General features: G+C 43.8%; 1 protein-coding gene across 1 annotated transcript in view; it reads right to left on the minus strand.

Moving 5' to 3' along the window:
- Window positions 1–20,353, minus strand: part of trpm2 (transient receptor potential cation channel, subfamily M, member 2) — a 136,105-nt gene that overhangs the window by 62,676 nt on the left and 53,076 nt on the right. Inside the window, 3 exon segments of the mRNA XM_060828173.1 lie at window positions 12,737–12,847; window positions 16,728–16,867; window positions 19,264–19,409. Coding sequence (XP_060684156.1) covers window positions 12,737–12,847; window positions 16,728–16,867; window positions 19,264–19,409 — 397 coding nt within the window.

The following is a 20,353-nucleotide window of genomic DNA, read 5'->3' on the forward strand; positions in this document are numbered from 1 at the left end:
ATGAGGGAGAGTTAGAGTGAAGGAGAGAAAGAGAGAGAATGAGGGAGTGAGAGAGAGAAGAACAAGGGAGAATGTGAGGGAGCAGAGAGTGTGAGGGAGACAGAGAGAGGGAGAAGGACAGAGAGTGGAAAGTATTGATTCAAGCACCGCATTATAGTCCAACAGATTTATTTGAAACTGCAAACGTTTGGGGCCATGCTCCTTCCTCAGGCAGCTAGTGAGAGAGAATACATCAGACACAGAAGGAGTGGGGACTCCAAAAGCTTGCAGTTTCAAATAAATGGTGTTGTGTGATTTTTGACTTTTGTCCACCCCATTCCAACACCAGCACTTTCACATCGAAAGTAGTCATGATTTGGAGATGCTTAACAGACAATCAATTTTTCAATGGATAATTTCAGTTACATCACACTGCAAATTTTTGCTATAAATTCTGTGTTACGATCGAGCCCTCCACTGATGAAGGAGCGTCGCTCCGAAAGCTAGTGTGCTTCCAATTAAACCTGTTGGACTATAACCTGGTGTTGTGTGATTTTTAACTTTTCACATCGAAAGTATTGATGTCAGAGACGGAGGGAAGGAAATAGGGAGAAAGAGCTAAGGAGAGCAGGAGAGCAAGGGGGGTGGGGTGGGTGGAGGTGGAGAGAGGGAGAGAGCATGAGGGTGAGAGAGTGTTGGAGCTTGCGGGGGAGAGAGAGTGAGCAAAGGAGAGACAGACAGTTAGGGTCAGAGAGAATATGAGGGGGAGTCAAAGAGAGAGAGAGAAAATGAAGGAGGAACCAAGAGAATGAGAGAAAGATAGAGAGAGTGAGAGATGGAGAGCATGATGGAGAGATGGAGAACACAGGGAGAGACAGAGGGACGAGAGACATACAAAGCAAAGGGGTAAGACAGTGATCATGAGGTAAAATCAGAGAGACCTTGAGGGAAAGAAAGAATGAGCAAGGGAGAGATATAGAGCCCGAGGGAGAGACAGAAAGTTGTGAGGGAGACAGAGAGAGAAAACATGAGGCAGAGACAGAGACAGAGAGAGAGACAGCACATTTTTAGAGACAGAGAGAGCATGAGGGGGAGATAGGTTAAGAAACAGAGTGAGAGACAGAGAATAACTGAGGGACAGAGAGCAAGGGAGAGAGGCAGGGAGAGCAATGAGGAAAGGCAACAAAGTGAGGGAGAGACTGAGTGAGACAGAAAGTGAGAGAGATAGAGAGAGAGAGAGAGAAAATGAGAGACAGAGTGAAAGTGAGACAGAGAAATTAAGGCAGAGATATAGACAGAACGACAGAGACAAAGAGAATGCGACAGAAATATACCTGGAGACCGAGGAGAACAGCAAAGATGAGGGAATGACTGTGAGTTAGAGAGTGCAAGAGAGAGACACATAGACAAACAGCATGAGGTCAGAGAAAGTGTGAGGAACAGAGCATGGGAGAAATACAGAGAGAATGAGGGAGAGACAGAGAGAGTGAGAGAAAGAGAGAGAAAGGGCAAGTAAGAGAGTGAGAGAGCGAGCAAGTGTGAGACAGAGAGAGAGGGAGACAGTTTGAGAAAGTCAGGAAGAGAGAGTGAGAATGAGACAGCGTGTAGAGAAACTCAGAGAATGAGAGAGTCACAGGGAGCATGAGGACGATAGAGACAGTGAGGAAGAGAGAATGAGGGAGATAGAGAGTGATTGAGAATCAGAGGGTATGAGTGAACATCAAGACGGGAACAGGAAAGCAAGGCAGACAGATATTCAGAAAGAGTCATGTCGAGTCACAGAATTATTGCATTTTGCCAGAAGGGCAGTTATCCCATCAAGTTTTATTCCCTGTAAACTGATCTAGTAAGTCTCAAAACTTTCTTCTTCATATTCACCCTGTGTCTCTTGCCCACAGCATTAAATCTGTGGACTCAATCCTGGTCCCATCTTTGTTCACCCTATCAAAATTCTGTCCACCTCCATCTGATTTCCCATCAAATGGCTTTGCTTTAGGTAATATAGCCCCAGGTTCTCCAATCTAAATTTGTAGCTGAATTCCCTTATGCCTGGATCCGATCTGGTAAATCTCCTCTTCACTCTCTCTCGAGGACACTCACATCCTCCTTGAAGTGTGGAGACTTGAAACAGAAGGTATACTTTACATGTGATCCCACCAGAACTTCGTAAACGTTCAGCCAACTTGCCATTTTTGAACTGAACACCTGCATTTGCGAAGACCAAGATCTCACTTGTTTTGCGAACAACTCCCAATTCTACACAGAGGTTGTCAGCATCCTCTTCCTTAATAAAAGAAGGAGAGAGTGAGGAAAGACAAATGCTGGTCAACACTGAGAGATCGCGGGGTAGTAGACAGAAGGAAATTGGGAAAGAATTAGAAAATGGGATTGGAGAGAAAGAGACAGAAAGCGAAAGGTTGAAGGAAATTAGTTGAGGAAAGAGAATAGATACCAGGACAGAGTGAGAGAAACAAGTTTTTTTTGGAAGGTTATTGAGGGGATATGGGTTTCGCTGGCTGGGCCAACATTTATAGTCCTTCCTTATTACTCTTGTATTCTGTGACTGCCCTGTGATAGTGGGGAAGTTAGTGGTAAAAAGACACAGAGAGACAGACAGATACTGGGGAAGAGTGAAACACAGCAGATGTGAGAATGTTGGAGAAAAGATGGGGGTGGGGGGGGGTGGGAAAGCAATACCCAAAAGAAGAGGTGTTATTTTTCAGCTGACCAAAGCCAGTGCGTTGTGGTGTTTGTCACCTCTCTCAGCATGTGGTACTGGGTAAGGGTTGTTCTCTGTCACTCATCTGCCTGTATCTTGGGCCTAACTCTACATTTGTGGTTGACAATACACCACTGCGGAGTATCTACAGAAGACATAGTTCTGGAATAACAAGAAGGCTTATTACAGGAAAAGCAACAAAAGTACAACTACATTTGGCCACGCATAGTGACTGGCACCCTAAGGACTTGGTACAATACAGTTGATTCTGAGACTTGGGTCCTGAATCTAAAAAGAGGGAACTATGGTGCAGATATGAGGTGTGGAGATAGCTATAATAGATTGGGACTCATTACTTAGAGGGATAATGGTGTAAAAGCAGATGGGTGAGCTGCAACAATTGCTCATTCTTGCTTGGGTAAAAGTAAAATGGGATAGGTGGCCAAATCATGTCAGAACATAGAACATAGAACATAGAACAGTACAGCACAGTACAGGCCCTTTGACCCTTGATTTTGTGCCAGCCTTTTATCCTACCGTAACAACAGACTAACATGCATACCCTTCATTGTAATAATGTCCATGTGCCTATCTAAGAGTTGCTTAAATGTCCCTAATGTATCTGAGTCTATTATCACTGCTGGCAGTGCATTCTAAGCACCCACCACTCTCTGCATAAAGAATCTACTTCTGACATCTCCCCTAAACGGCACGGTGGCACAGTGGTTAGCACTGCTGCCTCACAGCGTCTGAGACCTGGGTTCAATTCCCGACTCAGGCGACTGACTGTGTGGAGTTTGCACGTTCTCCCCGTGTCTGCGTGGGTTTCTTCCGGGTGCTCCGGTTTCCTCCCACAGTCCAAAGATGTGCGGGTGAGCTGAATTGGCCATACTAAATTGCCCGTAGTGTTAGGTAAGGGGTAAATGTATGGGTGGGTTGCGCTTCGGCGGGTTGGTGTGGACTTGTTGGGCCGAAGGGCCTGTTTCCACACTGTAAGTCTAATCTAAACCTTTCGCCAATCACCTTAAAATTATGCCCTCTCTTGATAGCCATTTCTGTCCTGGGAAAAAGTCTCTGGCTCTCCACTCTGTTTATGCCTCTCAACATCTTGTACCCCTCTGTCAAATCACCTCTCATCCTTCTTTGTTCCAATGAGAAAAGCCCTAGCTCCCTCTACCTTTCTTCAATAAGACATACCCTCCAGTCCAGTCAGCCTCGTGGAAAATCTCCTCTGCACCCTCTCTCAAGCTTCCACATCTTTCCTACGTTTACAAGGGAAATTAGAGGGAAAATTAAATCCAAGGGAGAGGTAAAGAAATTGGCCAGAAGAAAAAGCAACAGACCTGAGGAGTGGTAACAGAGTAGAGTTCAGCGAAGGAGGCCCATGGGATTGATTAAGAAAGGGAACATAGAATACAAGAGTAAGTTTGTGGGAAATATAAAAAAAGACTGTAAAAATCTCAATAGGTATGTTTGATCAGTGAAAACAAATGTAGGTTTTCTATAATAGAGGAATTTACGTTGGGGAACAAGGAAATGCTGACTGACTAAATACATAATTTAGTTCTGTGTTCATGAGTGAGAGTATAAGTAATAAAAACAGAACTTGCTGGAAAAGCTCAGCAGATCTGGCAGCATCCGTGAAGAGAAATCAGATTTAATGTTCCAGGTCCAGTGACCCTTCCTCCGAACAGATAGTAGCTGGGAAAATGTTGGTTTATATGCAGAAGTTTGGCTGGGAGGAGGGGGTAAGGAGTAAACAATAGTTGGGGATAGAACCCAAAGAATGAGGAAAACATTTGAACAGACAAAGGAGTGGGACACATCCTGGAGGATGAATAGCTATTAATGGGGATGATTAGAAGGTGATGGAAGGTGATGGCCTAGTGGATTTACTGCTGATCAATTAATCCAGAAACTCAGCTAATTCTGGGGACCTGAGTTTGAATTCAATAACAAAAAAAGTCTACTGATGACCATAAAATGTTGCTGTTTGTCAGAAAATCCCATCTGCTTCACTAATGTCCTTCAGGGACGTAAATCTACCATCCTCACCTAATTTGGACGACATGTGACTCCAGACTCAGAGCAATATGGTTGACTCTCAGTTGCCTCTGAAATGGCCTAGCAAGCCATTCATTGTACAAAGTACGACAAAATCTCAAGAAAAAGAAGGAAGCATATGTCAGGTATAGACAGCGAGGATCAAGTGAACCCTTAGAAGAGTATAAAGGCAGTAGGAGTATATTTAAGAGGGAAATCAGGAGGGCAAAAAGGGGCCATGCGATAGCTTTGGCAAATAGAGCTAAGGAGAATCCAAAGGGTTTTTACAAATACATTAAGAACAAAAGGGTAACCAGGGAGAGATTAGGGCCCCTCAAAGATCAGCAAGGCAGCCTATGTGTGGAACCACAGGCGATGGGGGAAATACTGAATGAGTATTTTGCATCAGTGTTTACTGTGGAGGAGGATATGAAAGATACAAAATCTGGAGAAATAAATGGTGACATCTTGAAAAATGTCCATGTTACAGAGCAGGAGGTGGTGCATGTCTTAAAACGCATAACAGGGAATACATCCCCAGAACCCGATCAGGTGTATTCTAGAACCTGGGGGAAGCGAGGGAAGTGAACTGGGCCCCTTGCTGAGATATTTGTATTATTGATAGTCACAGGTGAGGTGCCAGAAGACTGGAGATTGGCTACAATGGTGCCACTGTTTAAGAAATGTGGTAAGGAAAAGCTAGGAAACTATAGACTAGTGAGCATGATATTGGTGGAGGGCAGGTTGTTGGAGGGAATCTTGAGGGACAGGAAGTACATGTATTTGGAAAGGCAAGGACTAATGAGGGAAAATCGACAAAGCTTTGTGCGTGGGAAATTATGTCTCATGAACTTGATTGGGTTTTTTGAAGAAGTAACAAAGAAGATTGATGAGGGCTGATCTATACGGACTTCAGTAAGATGTTCAACAAGGTTCCTCATGCTAGACTGGTTACCAAGGTTAGATCTCATGGAATCTAGGGAGAACTAGCCATTGGGATACACAACTGGCTCAAACATAGAAGACAGAGGGTGGTGGTACAGGGTTGATTTTCAGACTGGAGGTCTAACACCAGTGATGTGCCACAAGGATTACTGCAGGTCCACTGCTTTTTGTCATTTATGGAAATGATTTGGATGTGGACACAGACTATATAGTCAGTAAATTTGCAGGTGACACAAAAATGAAAATGTAGTAGACAGTGAAGAAGGTTATCTCAAGAGTATAACGAGATCTTGATCAGATGGGCCAATTGGCTGAGGAATGGCAGATGGAGTTTAGTTTAGATAAATCTGGAGTGCTGCATTTTGGAAAGGCAAATCAGAACAGGACTTATATGGTAAGGTCCTGGGGAGTATTGCTGAACAAAGAGACCTTGGAGTGTAGGTTCATAGTTCCTTGAAAATAGAGTCGCAAGTAGATAGGATAGTGAAGAAGGTGTTTGGTATGCTTTCCTTTATTGGTCAGCGTATCGAGTACAGGAGTTGGGAGGTCATGTTGCGGCTGTACAGGACATAGGTTAGGCCATTTTTGGAATATTGTGTGCATTCCTGGTCTCCCTCCTATCAGAAGGATGTTGTGAAACTTGAAAGGGTTCAGAAAAAATTTACAAGGATGTTGTCAGGGTTGGAGGATTTGAGCTATCAGGAGAGGCTGAATAGGCTGGGGCGTCAGAGGCTGAGGGGTGACTTTATAGAGGTTTGTAAAATCATGAGGGGCATGAATAAGATAAATAGACAAAGTCTTTTCCCTGGGGTGGTGGAGTTCAGAACTAGAGGGGATAGGTTTAGACTGTGAGGGGAAAGATATAAAAGAGATGTAAGGGGCAACCTTTTTCACACAGTGAGTGGTGAGTCTATGGAATGGGCTGCCAGAGGAAGTAGTGGAGGCTGGTACAAATGCAACATTTAAAAGGGTGTCTGAATAGGAAAGGTTTAAGGGGATATGGGCAAGTGGGAATAGATTAGTCTAGGTTATCTGGTTGGCATGCACAAGTTGGACCAACAGTTTCCATGCTGCACTTCTCTATAACTCTATGACTCTATAAATGAAATCAGACAGATCACCCGACATTGCCCTAGGCCCTGGAAAGAGAATGGTAGAAACATCGCTGTGAAGTCATCCTTACTAATGTCTCAGGGCTCGTGCCAAAATTGGAAGAGTGACTCATAGACTAGTCAAGCAACAGCCTGCTATAGTAATGTTTATGGAATCATACCATACAGATAATGTTCCCCACACCACCATTACCATCTCCTGTCTCACCAGGAGGACAGACCCAACAGTGGTGACAGTGCAGTGGTATACAGTTGGGATGGAGTTGCCCTGGTAGTCCTCAAGATTGACAACAGAACCCATGAAGTCTGGTGACTTTAGGTTAAACAGGGCCAAGGAAACCTCCTGCTGATTACCACGTACTGTTTTCCCTCTGCTGAAGAATCAGTGCTCCTCCATGTTGAACACTCACAGGAGACACTGAAGATAGCAAAGGAACAAAATGTTCCCTCGATGATGGATTTCAATGTCTACCACCAAGGATGGCTTGGCAGCAGTACTACTGATTGAGCTGATTGGGTCCTAGCTGCTAGACTGGCTCTGTGGCTGGTGGTGAGTGAACCAACAAGAGGGAAAAGCATACTTGACCTCACCCTTACCAATCAGCCAACTCCAAATACATCTGTCATGACAGTTTTGGTAAGAGTGACCACCACATAGTCCTTGTTGAGGCGAAGCCCTGCCTTCACATGGAGAACAACCTCTATCACGTTGTGTGGTACTATCACCTTACTGAATGGGACAGACTTTGAACAGATCTAGCAACTCAAGACTGGGCATCTATGAGGCATTGTGGGCCATCAACAGGAACAGAATTGTACTCCAGCACTATCTGTAACCACATAGCCCAGCACATCATCTACTCAATCATCTGACTGAAGGTCAGTCATCTTAGCTCCAGGACATCTTTGGAGGAGCTCCTAGTTCAGGGTAGTTTTCTAGGCCCAACCTGTAACCTATTCACTCATAGGTTGATTGAAGTCCTTCATTGAGAACTTAAGAATGTCATGCCACTACCACTGAGATTTTACCCATGAGAGGAGAGCGCTAAGATTGCAGGTGCTCCAGTCATACCTGGTGAAACTTACAGGCAGGGAAAAAGGGCTACCTGTTGCTTGGTCACCCTTTGCCCATTGAGTATACCCTCCTGAATTTCACCTCTTCCACCTCATCAGCCCTGTTGATCCTGGCTGCATAACCCATTGCCCTAGGCCTACCAGCCTTGCCCTAGTGAGAGCCCAAATTACCTGCATGCCCAGGTCCCAAATAGCTTGCCTTCGAGACTATCTGCAGACAGAGCAGTGGCCAACACTCTGCAGTTGAGAAGCTTGATGCTGTGGCTCTGTTACAACAAAGGGGCATGGGAGCCAGAAGTTTGGGCTGCTATTACTTGGGGCCTTGGGGAGATCAGAATGGGAGTACTGCCAACAGTCACACAATTCTAACATGTGCTTGGATAGATTGCTGCCACCATCTTCCTTGTCTGACTGGGTTCAAAGTGGCAGGGAAAACCTCGAGGTAGCTGTGGGGATAACGTTGTGTGGCACTTTGGTGATGTCACACAATTAACAATCCAGAATCCCAAGTTAACGCTCTGAGGTCATGGGTTCAAGTCCAAACATGGCAGATAGTGAAGTCTGAATTCAATAAAAATCTGGAATTAAAAGATCGCCTCATGTTGACCCTATAATCAACTGTTGAAGAATCCATTTGGTTATGTGGTTGATGCTTAACTACCCTTTGGGCAATTAGGGACACAACAAATGCTGACCTAGCGAGTAATGCACACATCCCATGAGTGAATAATGAGATTAGATGCTTGTCTGAAATAAAATACCTTTTTAAAAAAATTTTAATCAACTAGCTCAGACAGACTGTGACACATACCCATGACAGGTGTGACTTGAACCTGGGCCTCCTGGCTCAGAAATTGGGATATTATCACTGAGTCTGTCTTCTCCCCAAAGGAAGGGAGGGTTGATCTTGGAAGGAGACACAACAGAGATTTACACAAGAGCGCCAGAAGAGAAAACCTTGCATATGCTGGAAACTGAACTAAAAATAGAAAGAGCTGGACGCACTCAGTTGTTAGCATCTGAAAGAGTTAATCAGCTTGGCCCCTGGAACAGTGAGGTCTGAATTCTGAGAGAGTTTCGATTAGAATGGCTCTAAATTTTCTGGAAACTGAGGTGGCCATATTGAAATGCAGCCATCATTGAGTGTGTGTGTGTGTGTGTGTGTGTGTGTGTGTGTGTCTCCTTTCTCTGATTGGAGAGTCTGAGGTCACAACACTGGATAAGGACTTAGAGCCGTGAAAAGAAGCTGGATAAGAACTCAACCATATTTCGACTGATGTGAGGGGAAATTTCTTCACTCAGAGGGTAGTGAGCTTTTGGAACTCTCCAGCCTGGGGGTGTTCTGGACAATCTCTTAATGAGTACATTCAAGATCGTGGCCATTACAATCTTAAGCTACTAAGACAATTGAGGGCTCAGAGGTTAGATTTAGAGAACTTTGTAAAGCGATGTGAAGCTTTAACTCTGATCTTGATTAATGATAGAGCAGGCTCAATCTACAACATATTAATTCTTCTATTTCCTGTGTTCTGATCACTGATAGAAACAAAACAGTACAGGTGAAGATAGAAGGAGATGAAAGCACAGGCAAGGTATGTGGAGCATGATAGAACGTGACAGTGATAAAACAAGCATAGAGACAGGAATTGGCCATTCAGCCCCTCAAGCCTGTTCCATTATTGAATAAGGTCATGGCTGAAAATCATCCGAAGGTGAATATTCAAGTACTTCCCCCCCTTATCTTTTGACATCATTCCCAACTCGAACTTTATCAATCTCTGTCTTGAACTTATTTAATGAGTGAGTCTTCACAGATTCTGGGGTACAGAATTCCAAAAGTTCAGCACTTTCTGAATGAAGAAATTTCTCTTCATCTAAGTCCTAAATGGACTATATCTTATTCTGAGATTGTATCCCTGGCACTAGACCCCACAGCCAGGGCAAACATTCTTTCTATATTTGCCCTGTACATTCTATTAGTTCCTCTCCCATTCTTCGAAACTTGAAGGAAAACAGGCCCAATCTCTACAATCTCTTCTTATAGGACAGCCTGACCATCTCTAGTCTGACAAATCTCCACTGAATTCCTTCTCCAGCCAAGCAGACTGGAACTGTACACAATGCTCCAGATGTGGTCTCACCCATGTTCCCATGTTCTACACAATTGCAGCAAGACAACATTGCTACTGTCATTATAGATTAGTAGGAACTAGTAGGAACTAAAGACCAGTAAGTCTAATGTCTGTAGCAGGTAAGTTACTTGAGCTAATTCTGAGAGATAAGCTATACATGCATTTGGAAAGACAGGGTTTGGTTAGGAATAGTCATCATGACTTTGTGTGTGGGAGATCATGCCTCACAAATTTATTAGAGTTCTTTGATGAAGTGACCAGGAAGGTTGACGAGGGCAGGGTGGTAGATGTAGTCTATATGGATTTCAGTAAGGTTACACATAACTGGCTGCTCTGGAAGGTTAGACTGCATGGAATCCAGGGGGAGCTGGCAAATTGAATACACAATTGACTTGATGGTAGGAAGCAGAGGGTAATAGTCGAAGAAACTTGAAGGACTGGAGGCCTGTTGACTAGTGGTGTGCCTCATGGATTGATGCTGGGCCCGTTACTGATTGTTATTTATTTCAATGATTTGGATCAGAATGTACAAGGCGTGATGGATAAGTTTGCTGATGACACTAAAATTGGGTGGTATTGTGGACAATGAGGAAGGTTGTCAGAAATTGCAGCAGGACCTTGATCAGCTGGGGAAGTGGGACAAGAAATGGCAAATGGGGTTTAATACAGATGAAAGTGTGAGCTGTTGCATTTTGGAAAGTCAAATAAAGGTAGTAGTTTCATGGTGAATGGTTGGGCCATAAGGAGTGCAGTAGAACAGTGTGATCTTGGCGTTCAGGTGCACGATTCTCTGAAAGTGGAGTCACAGGTAGACAGGGCAGTGAAGGTGACTTTTGGCACACTCTCCTTTATCAGTCAGGGCACTGAGTATAGAAGTTGGGAAATTATGTTGCAGTTGTAAAGGATGTTGGTGAGGCCGCACTTGGAGTATTGTGTCCAATTTTGGTTACCTTGTAAGAAGAAGAATGTTATTAAACTGGAAAGACTGTGGAAGAAATTTACACAAATGTTGCCAGAACTCTTTGGTCTGAGATATACGGACAGCTCGGACAAGCTAGGACTTATTCTTGAGAGTGTAGGAGACTGAGGGGGGGATCTTATTGATCACGCGAGGCATGGATAGGGTGAATGTACTCAGTCTTTTTGGTAGGGTTGGAGAATCGCAGATTAGAGGACATCAGTTTAAGGTTGGAGGGGAAAGAATAAAAGGGAACCTGAGAAGCAACATTTTTCCACAGAGGATGGTAGGGATATGGAATGCGCTGTCAGTGGACGTGGTTAAGATGGGCACATTAACAACATTTAAAAGGCATTTGGACAAATGCATGGATTGGAAAGGATTAGAAGGATATGGGTCAAGAACAAGGGATTTGGGGTTAGCGCTGTTGGGCATGGACCAGTTTGGGCCAAAGGGACTGTTTCCGTGTTGTAGGTCTCTATCACTCTACTGTGCTCAAATCTTGTTGCAATAAAAGCCAATATATATTTACATCAGGAATAGCTTGCTGCACCTATACATAAATTTATGAACAAGGACACCCAGGTCCCTTCAATCTGTCTTCATTCAGGAAATATTCTGCACCTTCATTGCTCACACTTGTCTACATTATATTCCATCTGCCATTCACTTAGCTGCGCTCTCAGTGTTTCTGAACCTCTAAGGCCTCTTTGCATCCTCTGTACAAGTCACATTCCCACCAAGTTTTATATCATCTGCAAACTTGGACATAACGCAATTCATTCCCACATTCCCACGTTTATATGGATTGGGGACAGTCAGGGTCCAAACACCCGATCTTTGTGATACCTCCCTGGCCACTCTCTGCCAATCTGAGAATTACACATTTATTCCTGCAATCTGCAATTGATCCTCAATCCAGTTCAGTTTAATACCCCCAATCCCACATGTTTAGCAATCTTCTGGTTTGGGACGTTATTTGAAGCATTCTGAAAAGTTAATTAGAGCAAATATGCTGGTGCTTCTGTACTTTTTCTGCTAGTTCCATCCTCAAAAAACTCCCAACAAGTGTGTCAAATATGATTATTCTTTCATAAATTCACTTTGACCTGGCCCAATCATTACTTTTGAAGTGTCCTGTTACCACAGGACACCTTGTAATAGATTCTCGGACTTTCCCTCCTGTTGACATCACCCACTTTTTTTTTCCAACACTGAGATTACATTTGCTGTCTTCTGCTCTACAGTAACAGCAGAGTCGATGGAAGTGTGAAAGGTGACTGTCAAGGCATTCATTATCTCCATAGCAACCCCTCACAAAACTCTGGGATGGAGACCATCAGGACCAAGGAATTTACCAACTTGCAATCTTATTTCCAGTACTACATTTTTACTAACATTAAATTCTTTCTGTTGCCCGTTCTCACTAATTTCTTAGATCTCTAATTTCTCCTGACGTTTTTTTTTCTCTTGCCTGCTTTTCGTCAGCCCTCATTTTTCTTTGTTCACCTTTTCCTTTTTACAAGGAAGCTCTCCCAGTCTATTTTATATTTCTTGCACTTTCCCCTTACTTTGTCAGTTTCTTGAAACAAGACAGAGGGTGAGAAGAAGAGACAGATTGTGCGAGATGGAGCTGGAGAAAGAAAAGTCATGAGAAAGGCAAAGGGGGAGGAAAAAGAATGAGACAGTGCAGGAAGGAAAGAGGGAGGTAATGAGGAGGAAGAGTATGTCAGTGAGTGAACAGGAGGAAGTTGGGTTGCTGTCCTGTACTTACCGTGAGATGGAACGCTGTCCAGTGTGAAGTTTGACATTGCTGTTTTCAGGAAGATTAGCAATCAGCACATTATCACTAGATAGCTTCTTCTTTCTCCATTCTTCATCTCGCCTGGAAAGGAAAATGAATTTGTTTTGTGAGAATTGCCAGCGCTATTGCCACACCAGGCACCTGATACTCGACTGGGTCTATGTGCAACAGCAGGTACCAGACATGGACATTGAGTGGGTCTATGTGCGATAGCAGGAACCCGACACGGACAGTGACTGAGTCTATCTGCAATAGCAGGTACCAGACGCGAACATTAACTGGGCCTATGTGCAATAGCAGGTACGAGAGATGGACATTGAATGGGTCCATGTGCAATAGCAGGTACCAGACACGGGCATTGATTGGGCCTATGTGCAATAGCAGGTACCAGACACAAACATTAACTGGGCCTATGTGCAATAGCAGGTACCAGACACGAACATTGATTGGGTTCTATGTGCAATGGCAGGTATCAGACATAGACATTGACTGGGTCTATGTGCAATAACAGGTACCACACATGGACATTGACTGGGTCCATGTGCAATAGCAGGTACCAGACACGGGCATTGACTGGGCCTATCTGCATTGGCAGACACCAGACACGAACATTGACTGGGTTCTATGTGCAATGGCAGGTACCAGACACAAACATTAACTGGGTCCATGTGCAATATCATGTACCAGACACGGACATTGAGTGCGTCTATGTGCAGTAGCAGGTACCGGACACGGACATTGACTGGGTCTATGTGCAGTAGCAGGTAGCAGACAAAAACATTGACTGGGGTCTATGTGCAATAGCAGGTACCAGGCACGGACATTAACTGGGTCTATGTGCAATAGCTGGCACCAGACACAGACATTGAGTGGGTGTATATGCATTCGCAGGCATCAGACACAAACAATGCAACAAACCCAAGCCTGCCTGGACTCTTAGAAGCTGTATTTTCCTTCCCTGCCTGCAGTACCATACCCAACCTGCTGCCCTCATAAAGCCCAACTCCGAGATTCACATCCAATGATACACGCACTTCATTCCAGCACCAGCGCCCAGGAAAGGGATACAGTGAGGATTTGGCTTGCTCTATGGAGAAAATGCAATGGACAGTCCTATTTCACTTCTCCCAGTGTGGGTCAAAGAGGATTTGATGGAACATGCTACAACTGGGGTACCAACAGTTTGAAGTTAAGCCATTATGTCTGAAATTTCCCTCATTTTTCTTGATGCTTTGAGCTAGGGGCGGAGGGAGGGCAGCTTGCAAGGGTAAGTCAGTGGTGAGGACAGGGGGGTGCACTGGACTGGACAGGACAGTGAAACAGAAATCCACGAGAAAACAGGCTGGGTAGCGGTTGCAGAGAAATGACAGTCACTGAAGGAAATTAAGGAAGTATGTTAGTGCAGCCAAAATGAGGGGCCATCTCAGGGTGTGGCTAGCACAGTCCTACTGGGGTTTTGAGTTACCTCCAACATTTTGACTCCCCCTGCTGACAGCTTGTCAAAGGTCTGGAATTCGAGTTCTTTTGTGTGGGCAGGTGTCTGACCCAGAGTTGCACAGATGAACACCTCCCACCCTTGCCTTTGAGAGTCATGCCCAAGAAAACAACAATTAATGTCCATTGTAATGGTTTTCAGTCAAGGGGGATTCCTCCTGCTTGGTGGAGAATTGCGGAGAACCTTGAAACAGTTTGGTTTTCTCCCTGTAACCCTGCACATTCTTCCTTTTCTGAAAATGATCAAATTCCCTCATGGAGGTTTCAATTTAGTGTTCACTTTAGCTGGGGATCCAAAGAAACATCTCCATGCTGATCCTCTCTCTCTCTCTCTCTCTCTCAGTAATCTCTATACATTAAGAACCTGTGTGTATGCAAAATGCACCAGCCACATTTCAAAGACTAACCCAATGAAGTCATTTCCAGATTATCCAGTTATGTAGTTTATATTGATGACCTAGTGATGTTTACTTACACATGGAAGGAACATTTGCAACATTTATGAGAATTGTTCAATCAACTTCGGGAGGCAGGCTTGGTGGTAAACCTGGCTAAATGTAAATTTACCAAAGCCCAAATCATCTTCCTGGGCCATGTTATTGGACATGGTCAAATGCGTTTGGACATGGACAAGCATTTTACCTTTTTGCCAAACGGTGTGTTCTGGGATATTGCAGGAAATCAGAATTGCCCTTGGTTAAGTTGCGTTTTCATGTTAGCTTGCTTTTCAAATAGTTACGTTATTCTATATTTGGTTTTCTTTCGTTTGTGTGTAAATAAATGCTGTCTTGTTTAAAACTGAGTGTTTTGACCCGCTTCATTGCTCCTGGAATATTCACCTCACATCAACTTAAACAACTAGAAAAAGTAAGTCCCGGGTTAACGTCATAGAATCCCTACAGTGTGGAAACAGGCCCTATGGCCCAACAAGTCCACACCGACCATCCGAACTGTAACCCACCCAGACCCATTCCCCTATCCCATTACTCTACATTTACCCCTGACTAATGCGCCTAACCTACACAACCCTGAACACTATGGGTAATTTAGCATGGCCAATTCACCTAACCTGCACGTCTTTGGATTGTGGGAGGAAACCCATGCAGACTCAGGGAGAATATGCAGACTTCACACAAACAGTCGCCTGAGGCTGTAATTGTACCCCAGTCCCTAGCGCTGAGAGGCAGCAATGCTAACCATTGAGCCACCATGCCACCATTACCTTCTTAAAAATGTTTTGAGACAGTCTGGCCTGGTGCATAATACTTTGTACTGGTATTTACTAAGGAAAAGGATGCTGACAGTATCTTAGTGGAAGTGGGCATGGTCATGGTAATAATGGAGGTGAACACTGAGAGCAGGATGCACTGGAATAGTGTGGATAGATTGCTGGGCTAGCTTTCATCTTAGTTTGTGAAGCAAAATTGGGATGGTGATAACAGACAGGCTTATCATAATGTCCCCGGTCTTCTCTAGATGAATACCTAAAGATTGTCAAATGGAGAAATGGGCAAGGGCCCTCTCAATAACGTCAATTTGATCAATTTCTCCTTAGCAGTGGATCAAGTTTTAGATCTACTGGGAAATACTGAAAGACCTTTGGACAGATATCATTTAATAAGGAAAGCCAGTAGAGATTAGTAAAAGTCAGACTGTTTTTAAAAATCTTCTGAATTTTCTGGAGACTAGCAGAGAAGTTGATAAGTGGAAATTGGACGGCTGTCAATGTGGATTTTAAGCAAGTGTTGGCTAAGTCCTGTATAAAGGACTGGTTAAGGCTCATTAATTAGGAGGGTCTGTGCTAACTGGGATAAATACAAACTTCCTTGAAGATGCAGAAAATCAGGGTAAGTGGAATCTGATATTCCCCATGAATCAATGCAAAGATCACTGCTTTTGATATTTGAATACAAGGTAAAATGTCAAAATTCATCATTTATACTAAACAAGGATGCATTGCTGACCATTAGGATGACACTATTCAACTACAATAGGCCAAGGGGAAGCCGATATGGACTTCCATAACAGCCAAGTGTTAATTGATGCATTTTGGCTGAGGGGATAGGGTGAGGTAACAAAGATTGAAAGGCACAATTCCAAACTATGCAGGGATACAGGAGCACTTTGACATTGGCAGGACACATTGTGAGAGCAATGAGTAAGGGTCCTATGCTTGATGAACAGATATTGAACAAAAGGCCAGGAAGTTATACTAAGCTTCTGTAAAACTCTCGTACAGCTACAGCTTGGTTATTGTGTCTTGTTCTAGTCAATACACTTGAGGAGTGATGTGAGGGTTTCAGAGATTCACCCGAATAGTCCCAGGGATGAGACGGTTTAGTTACAAGGCTAGAAGCTTGGATATATTCAATTCCTTCCTCTTTGTGGGCAGAACCTTTGATCTCAGCTCTTTTTCTCATCACTCAACACAAAAGAGATTGAAGGTTGGGGCATTGGCAGAGCCTGCCAATGGGCCTTGTCAGAGGGTTCCTACCTGAAAGTGATGAGGTTGGAGTAGATGACAGGCCAGAGGAGGAGGCAGAGCAGTACCTGCCATGTGTTGGTGTCAACAGAGAGCTCACCCCACCAGATCTTGGTCAGCAGTGCCTGAAAGAGAAGGCAAAGGATGTTGAGTGGGAACAGGTAGTGTTTGGAGTGAAATGCAATTCCATACAAAAGTCTTTCATGCCCTGCCATACGTACGTGACATCTACAAGGAGGAAGACATGCTGCAGGCAGCCACCTCACAACAAACTCCACATTTGGACCAGACTGCCACCTTATGATCATAGAACAGGCACAAGGATATAAACAACGGTCTGCTCCCAGCTGGCAATGCTTTCCTGCAACAGCTGGAGTGGTCAGGCAAGCCAACTGTGCTAACAACAGCCAGTGGCACATGTTTCAACTACCAGTGAGGGACTATTGAAGGAGGAGAGGTCATAGAGTCATCGAGATGTACAGCATGGGAACAGACCCTTCGGTCCAACCCGTCCATGCCGACCAGATATCCCAACTCAATCTAGTCCCACCTACCAGCACCCGGCCCATATCCCTCCAAACCCTTCCTATTCATATACCCATCCAGATGCCTTTTAAATGTTGCAATTGTATTAGCCTCCACCACTTCCTCTGGCAGCTCATTCCATACATGTACCACCCTCTGTGTGAAAAAGTTGACCCTTCAGTCTCTCTTATATCTTTTCCCTCTCCCCCTAAACCTATGCCCCTCTAGTTCTGGACTCAAAGAAAAGAACGACAATTTGGGATTTTTATTTTGCCCTCATAATTCTCTGGATTTAGGGGATATTCTTTTAGTTTGGAAAGTCACTTGCATCTGCCCATTACCTGAGAGGTTGGTGGCTAGATAGGAAGTTGCCTAGTCACACTTATCAATGACACAGCATGAGCCAACAATGTAAAGCAATATAGTCGAAGAGAAATACTAGGATTGTTATACAGGCAATACTGATAGATTTGACAAATGTGGAGTCATTCAGGTTGCTCCCAAATGGGCTAGAATAAGGTACATTTCCGAACCAGGTGTACAGGTCAGTAAAATGTTACGGATAGGTACAAGAATCATCAAAAAACTGAATGGATTGCTAGTCTTTGTTCTGGAGAGCACAAGAATAGAAATTTGTGGGAGTCATGTTTTAACTAGACGAAATGCTGCTTTAAGTATATCTTGAGTTGTTGTGGTGAGCAGTTCCGGGCACTGCCTGATAACCTGGGTCAGAGTCATTCAGATTTATCAAAACAATTCTTTGACACAATTGTTTAAATTGCAGGCAATTACACAAATTAAGGCTGTAAACACAGAACAGTGGAAGGGTAAGGGGCGATTAATCAAAGTCTCAAGGTTTTGAGAGTAACAAATAGGCTTTGATAGCAAAAAAAAACACATTTCGTACACTTGGAACGTCAAGATTCCAGAATATGATCTCAACGTTATGATTGCATGAGTGAAATTAGTAAGTACGAAATTGGAGTTAGATTTAGTACTCATTTTACAACAGACTACAGTTTTGTTAATGGGAGGTAATAGAAATGGTAAAGTATATGGAGTTAGGCCACTGAGTATCCATGATTTCAGTGAACAGCCTCTTCTGGTGCAAAGCTGTGGTTCAGTTGGTAGCACTCTCATCTCTGAGTGTCAAGGCTGTGGGTTCAAGTCTCACCTCACCCGTGAACAGAAAACCCAAGGCCACTGATGTCCTGAGGGAATGCCTTTTGGATGAATTGATAACTTGTTCCTTTTAATTCATGGAACGAAGGCATTGCTGGCTGGGCCAACATTTATTCCCATGACAGGGGACAGTTAAAAAGTCAACCACATTGCTGAAGTCATTGGCCAGACCAGGTAAATATAGCAGTTTCCTTTCCTAAAAGGCACTGGTGAATCAAGTGTGTTTTTCAGCTAAGGCATGATTCGAACTAACGTCCCTGAAACATTATCTGGGTCTTTGGACTAACACTGCATCAGTAATGCCATTAGGCTATCCCCTCCCCTTGTTTCCATTTGCCATCTCTGGTTGGTGTAAAGAAAAATTCCATGGTACAATTCTTGGGAACAACAAGGCACTTAATCCTGGTGCCCTGGCTAAGATTCACCATTAATCAGCACCTCAAAGATGGTGAATGCTGCATATTGCTTGTGGGATCTTGCCGAATACAGGTCTGGCTCTTGTTTTTCCCACAGTATAGTACAACAAGAACTACACTTCCACACATCTACATCATTGGTTGTAAAGTGCTTTGTATTGTCTGGTGGTTATGGAATGTGCTATGTAATTGCAAGCTCCTTACACAAGGGGATCCGAGGAGAGTAGAGTTTTGGAAAGATTACATTGGGCTGGAAGGTGAAAATGGCTGTAAGATACGAGGAGGCATTTCAGTTAACCCAAAGACCCAGCTAATGCACTGACCAATGAAGCATCTAATTAATCCCACACCCTGCTCAAGTGCATCATCTCAGTTGCCAAACCAGACTGGAGTCAGACCTGAACACCTCCAAGTGCCATGAACTTCTGGCTTTCAGCTTCTAACGCCAGACGCAAGCAAGTTGTATTCCCCCAGGTACTCGATACGCGAATCAGCAGCTTCTGTGCTCGCTTACTGTGTTTCCTGTAACACTCTGTGAATAACCCTTTTGTCAAAGAGAGAACAATTAAAATCAAGACACAGAAAAGAATTACAACTGCCCTTAAATGGTAAATTTGACTGTAGTTACAAGAGAGTATTTGACCATGTCAACAGTGTTTCACAGCTAATGGCCATGCTAGACCCTTTAAGACAACAACACTGTACAGTCTGCATTGCACTGCATAAGTTGAACTTTGGCCTTTTTACATTCCCTTTTTGAAAATTCTATCCTCGGAAGGTAACAGGCACCAGAAAGCCAACATGAACTGTCCATCACCAGCTGTGCTGAGAAGAGATTTTTTGTTGAGTCAATGATAAGCAGTTTGTTACAGTTCTCAAGACAACTTCAGCTAAAGCCAGCCATGTTTCTGTGTGGATTTGTGTCACATACTATCCAGAACTCCCAAAACTCCATCAGTGAACCAAGCAGGTTCTGGTGAAATTAACACAACATCATGGTTAGATTTCTTCAAACTGATTTCAAATTTTATAAACGCATGGCTGGACTCACATATTATATATTGTTGGGATTAATAGGCCAGCAACATTGCCGTTGAATCTCCCTTGCCTAGGCAATTACTTGCAAATGTTAAAGGCTGTCCAATACTGTCTCGATTGTGATTAGATTAGATTTCCAACAGTGTGGAAACAGGCCCTTCGGCCCAACAAGTCCACACCGACCCACAACACTAGCAATTTAGCACAGCCAATTCACCTAACCTGCACATTTTTGGATTGTGGGAGGAAACCAGAGCAAACCCACGCAGAATGTGCAACCTCCATCTGCGATTGGGAATTGAATTGGGAATGTGCACCTGAGGTGGGAATTGAACCCAGATCTCTGGCACTGTGAGGCAGCAGTGCTAACCATTGTGCCACCGTGCCATTATCCAATCCATTCAGAGTCTCTGAATGCCATATATCCAGTATGATTCTTTTTTCTATCTT

This window comes from Hemiscyllium ocellatum, chromosome 7 (genome assembly GCF_020745735.1).
Source record: "Hemiscyllium ocellatum isolate sHemOce1 chromosome 7, sHemOce1.pat.X.cur, whole genome shotgun sequence".
Lineage (NCBI taxonomy): Eukaryota > Metazoa > Chordata > Chondrichthyes > Orectolobiformes > Hemiscylliidae > Hemiscyllium > Hemiscyllium ocellatum.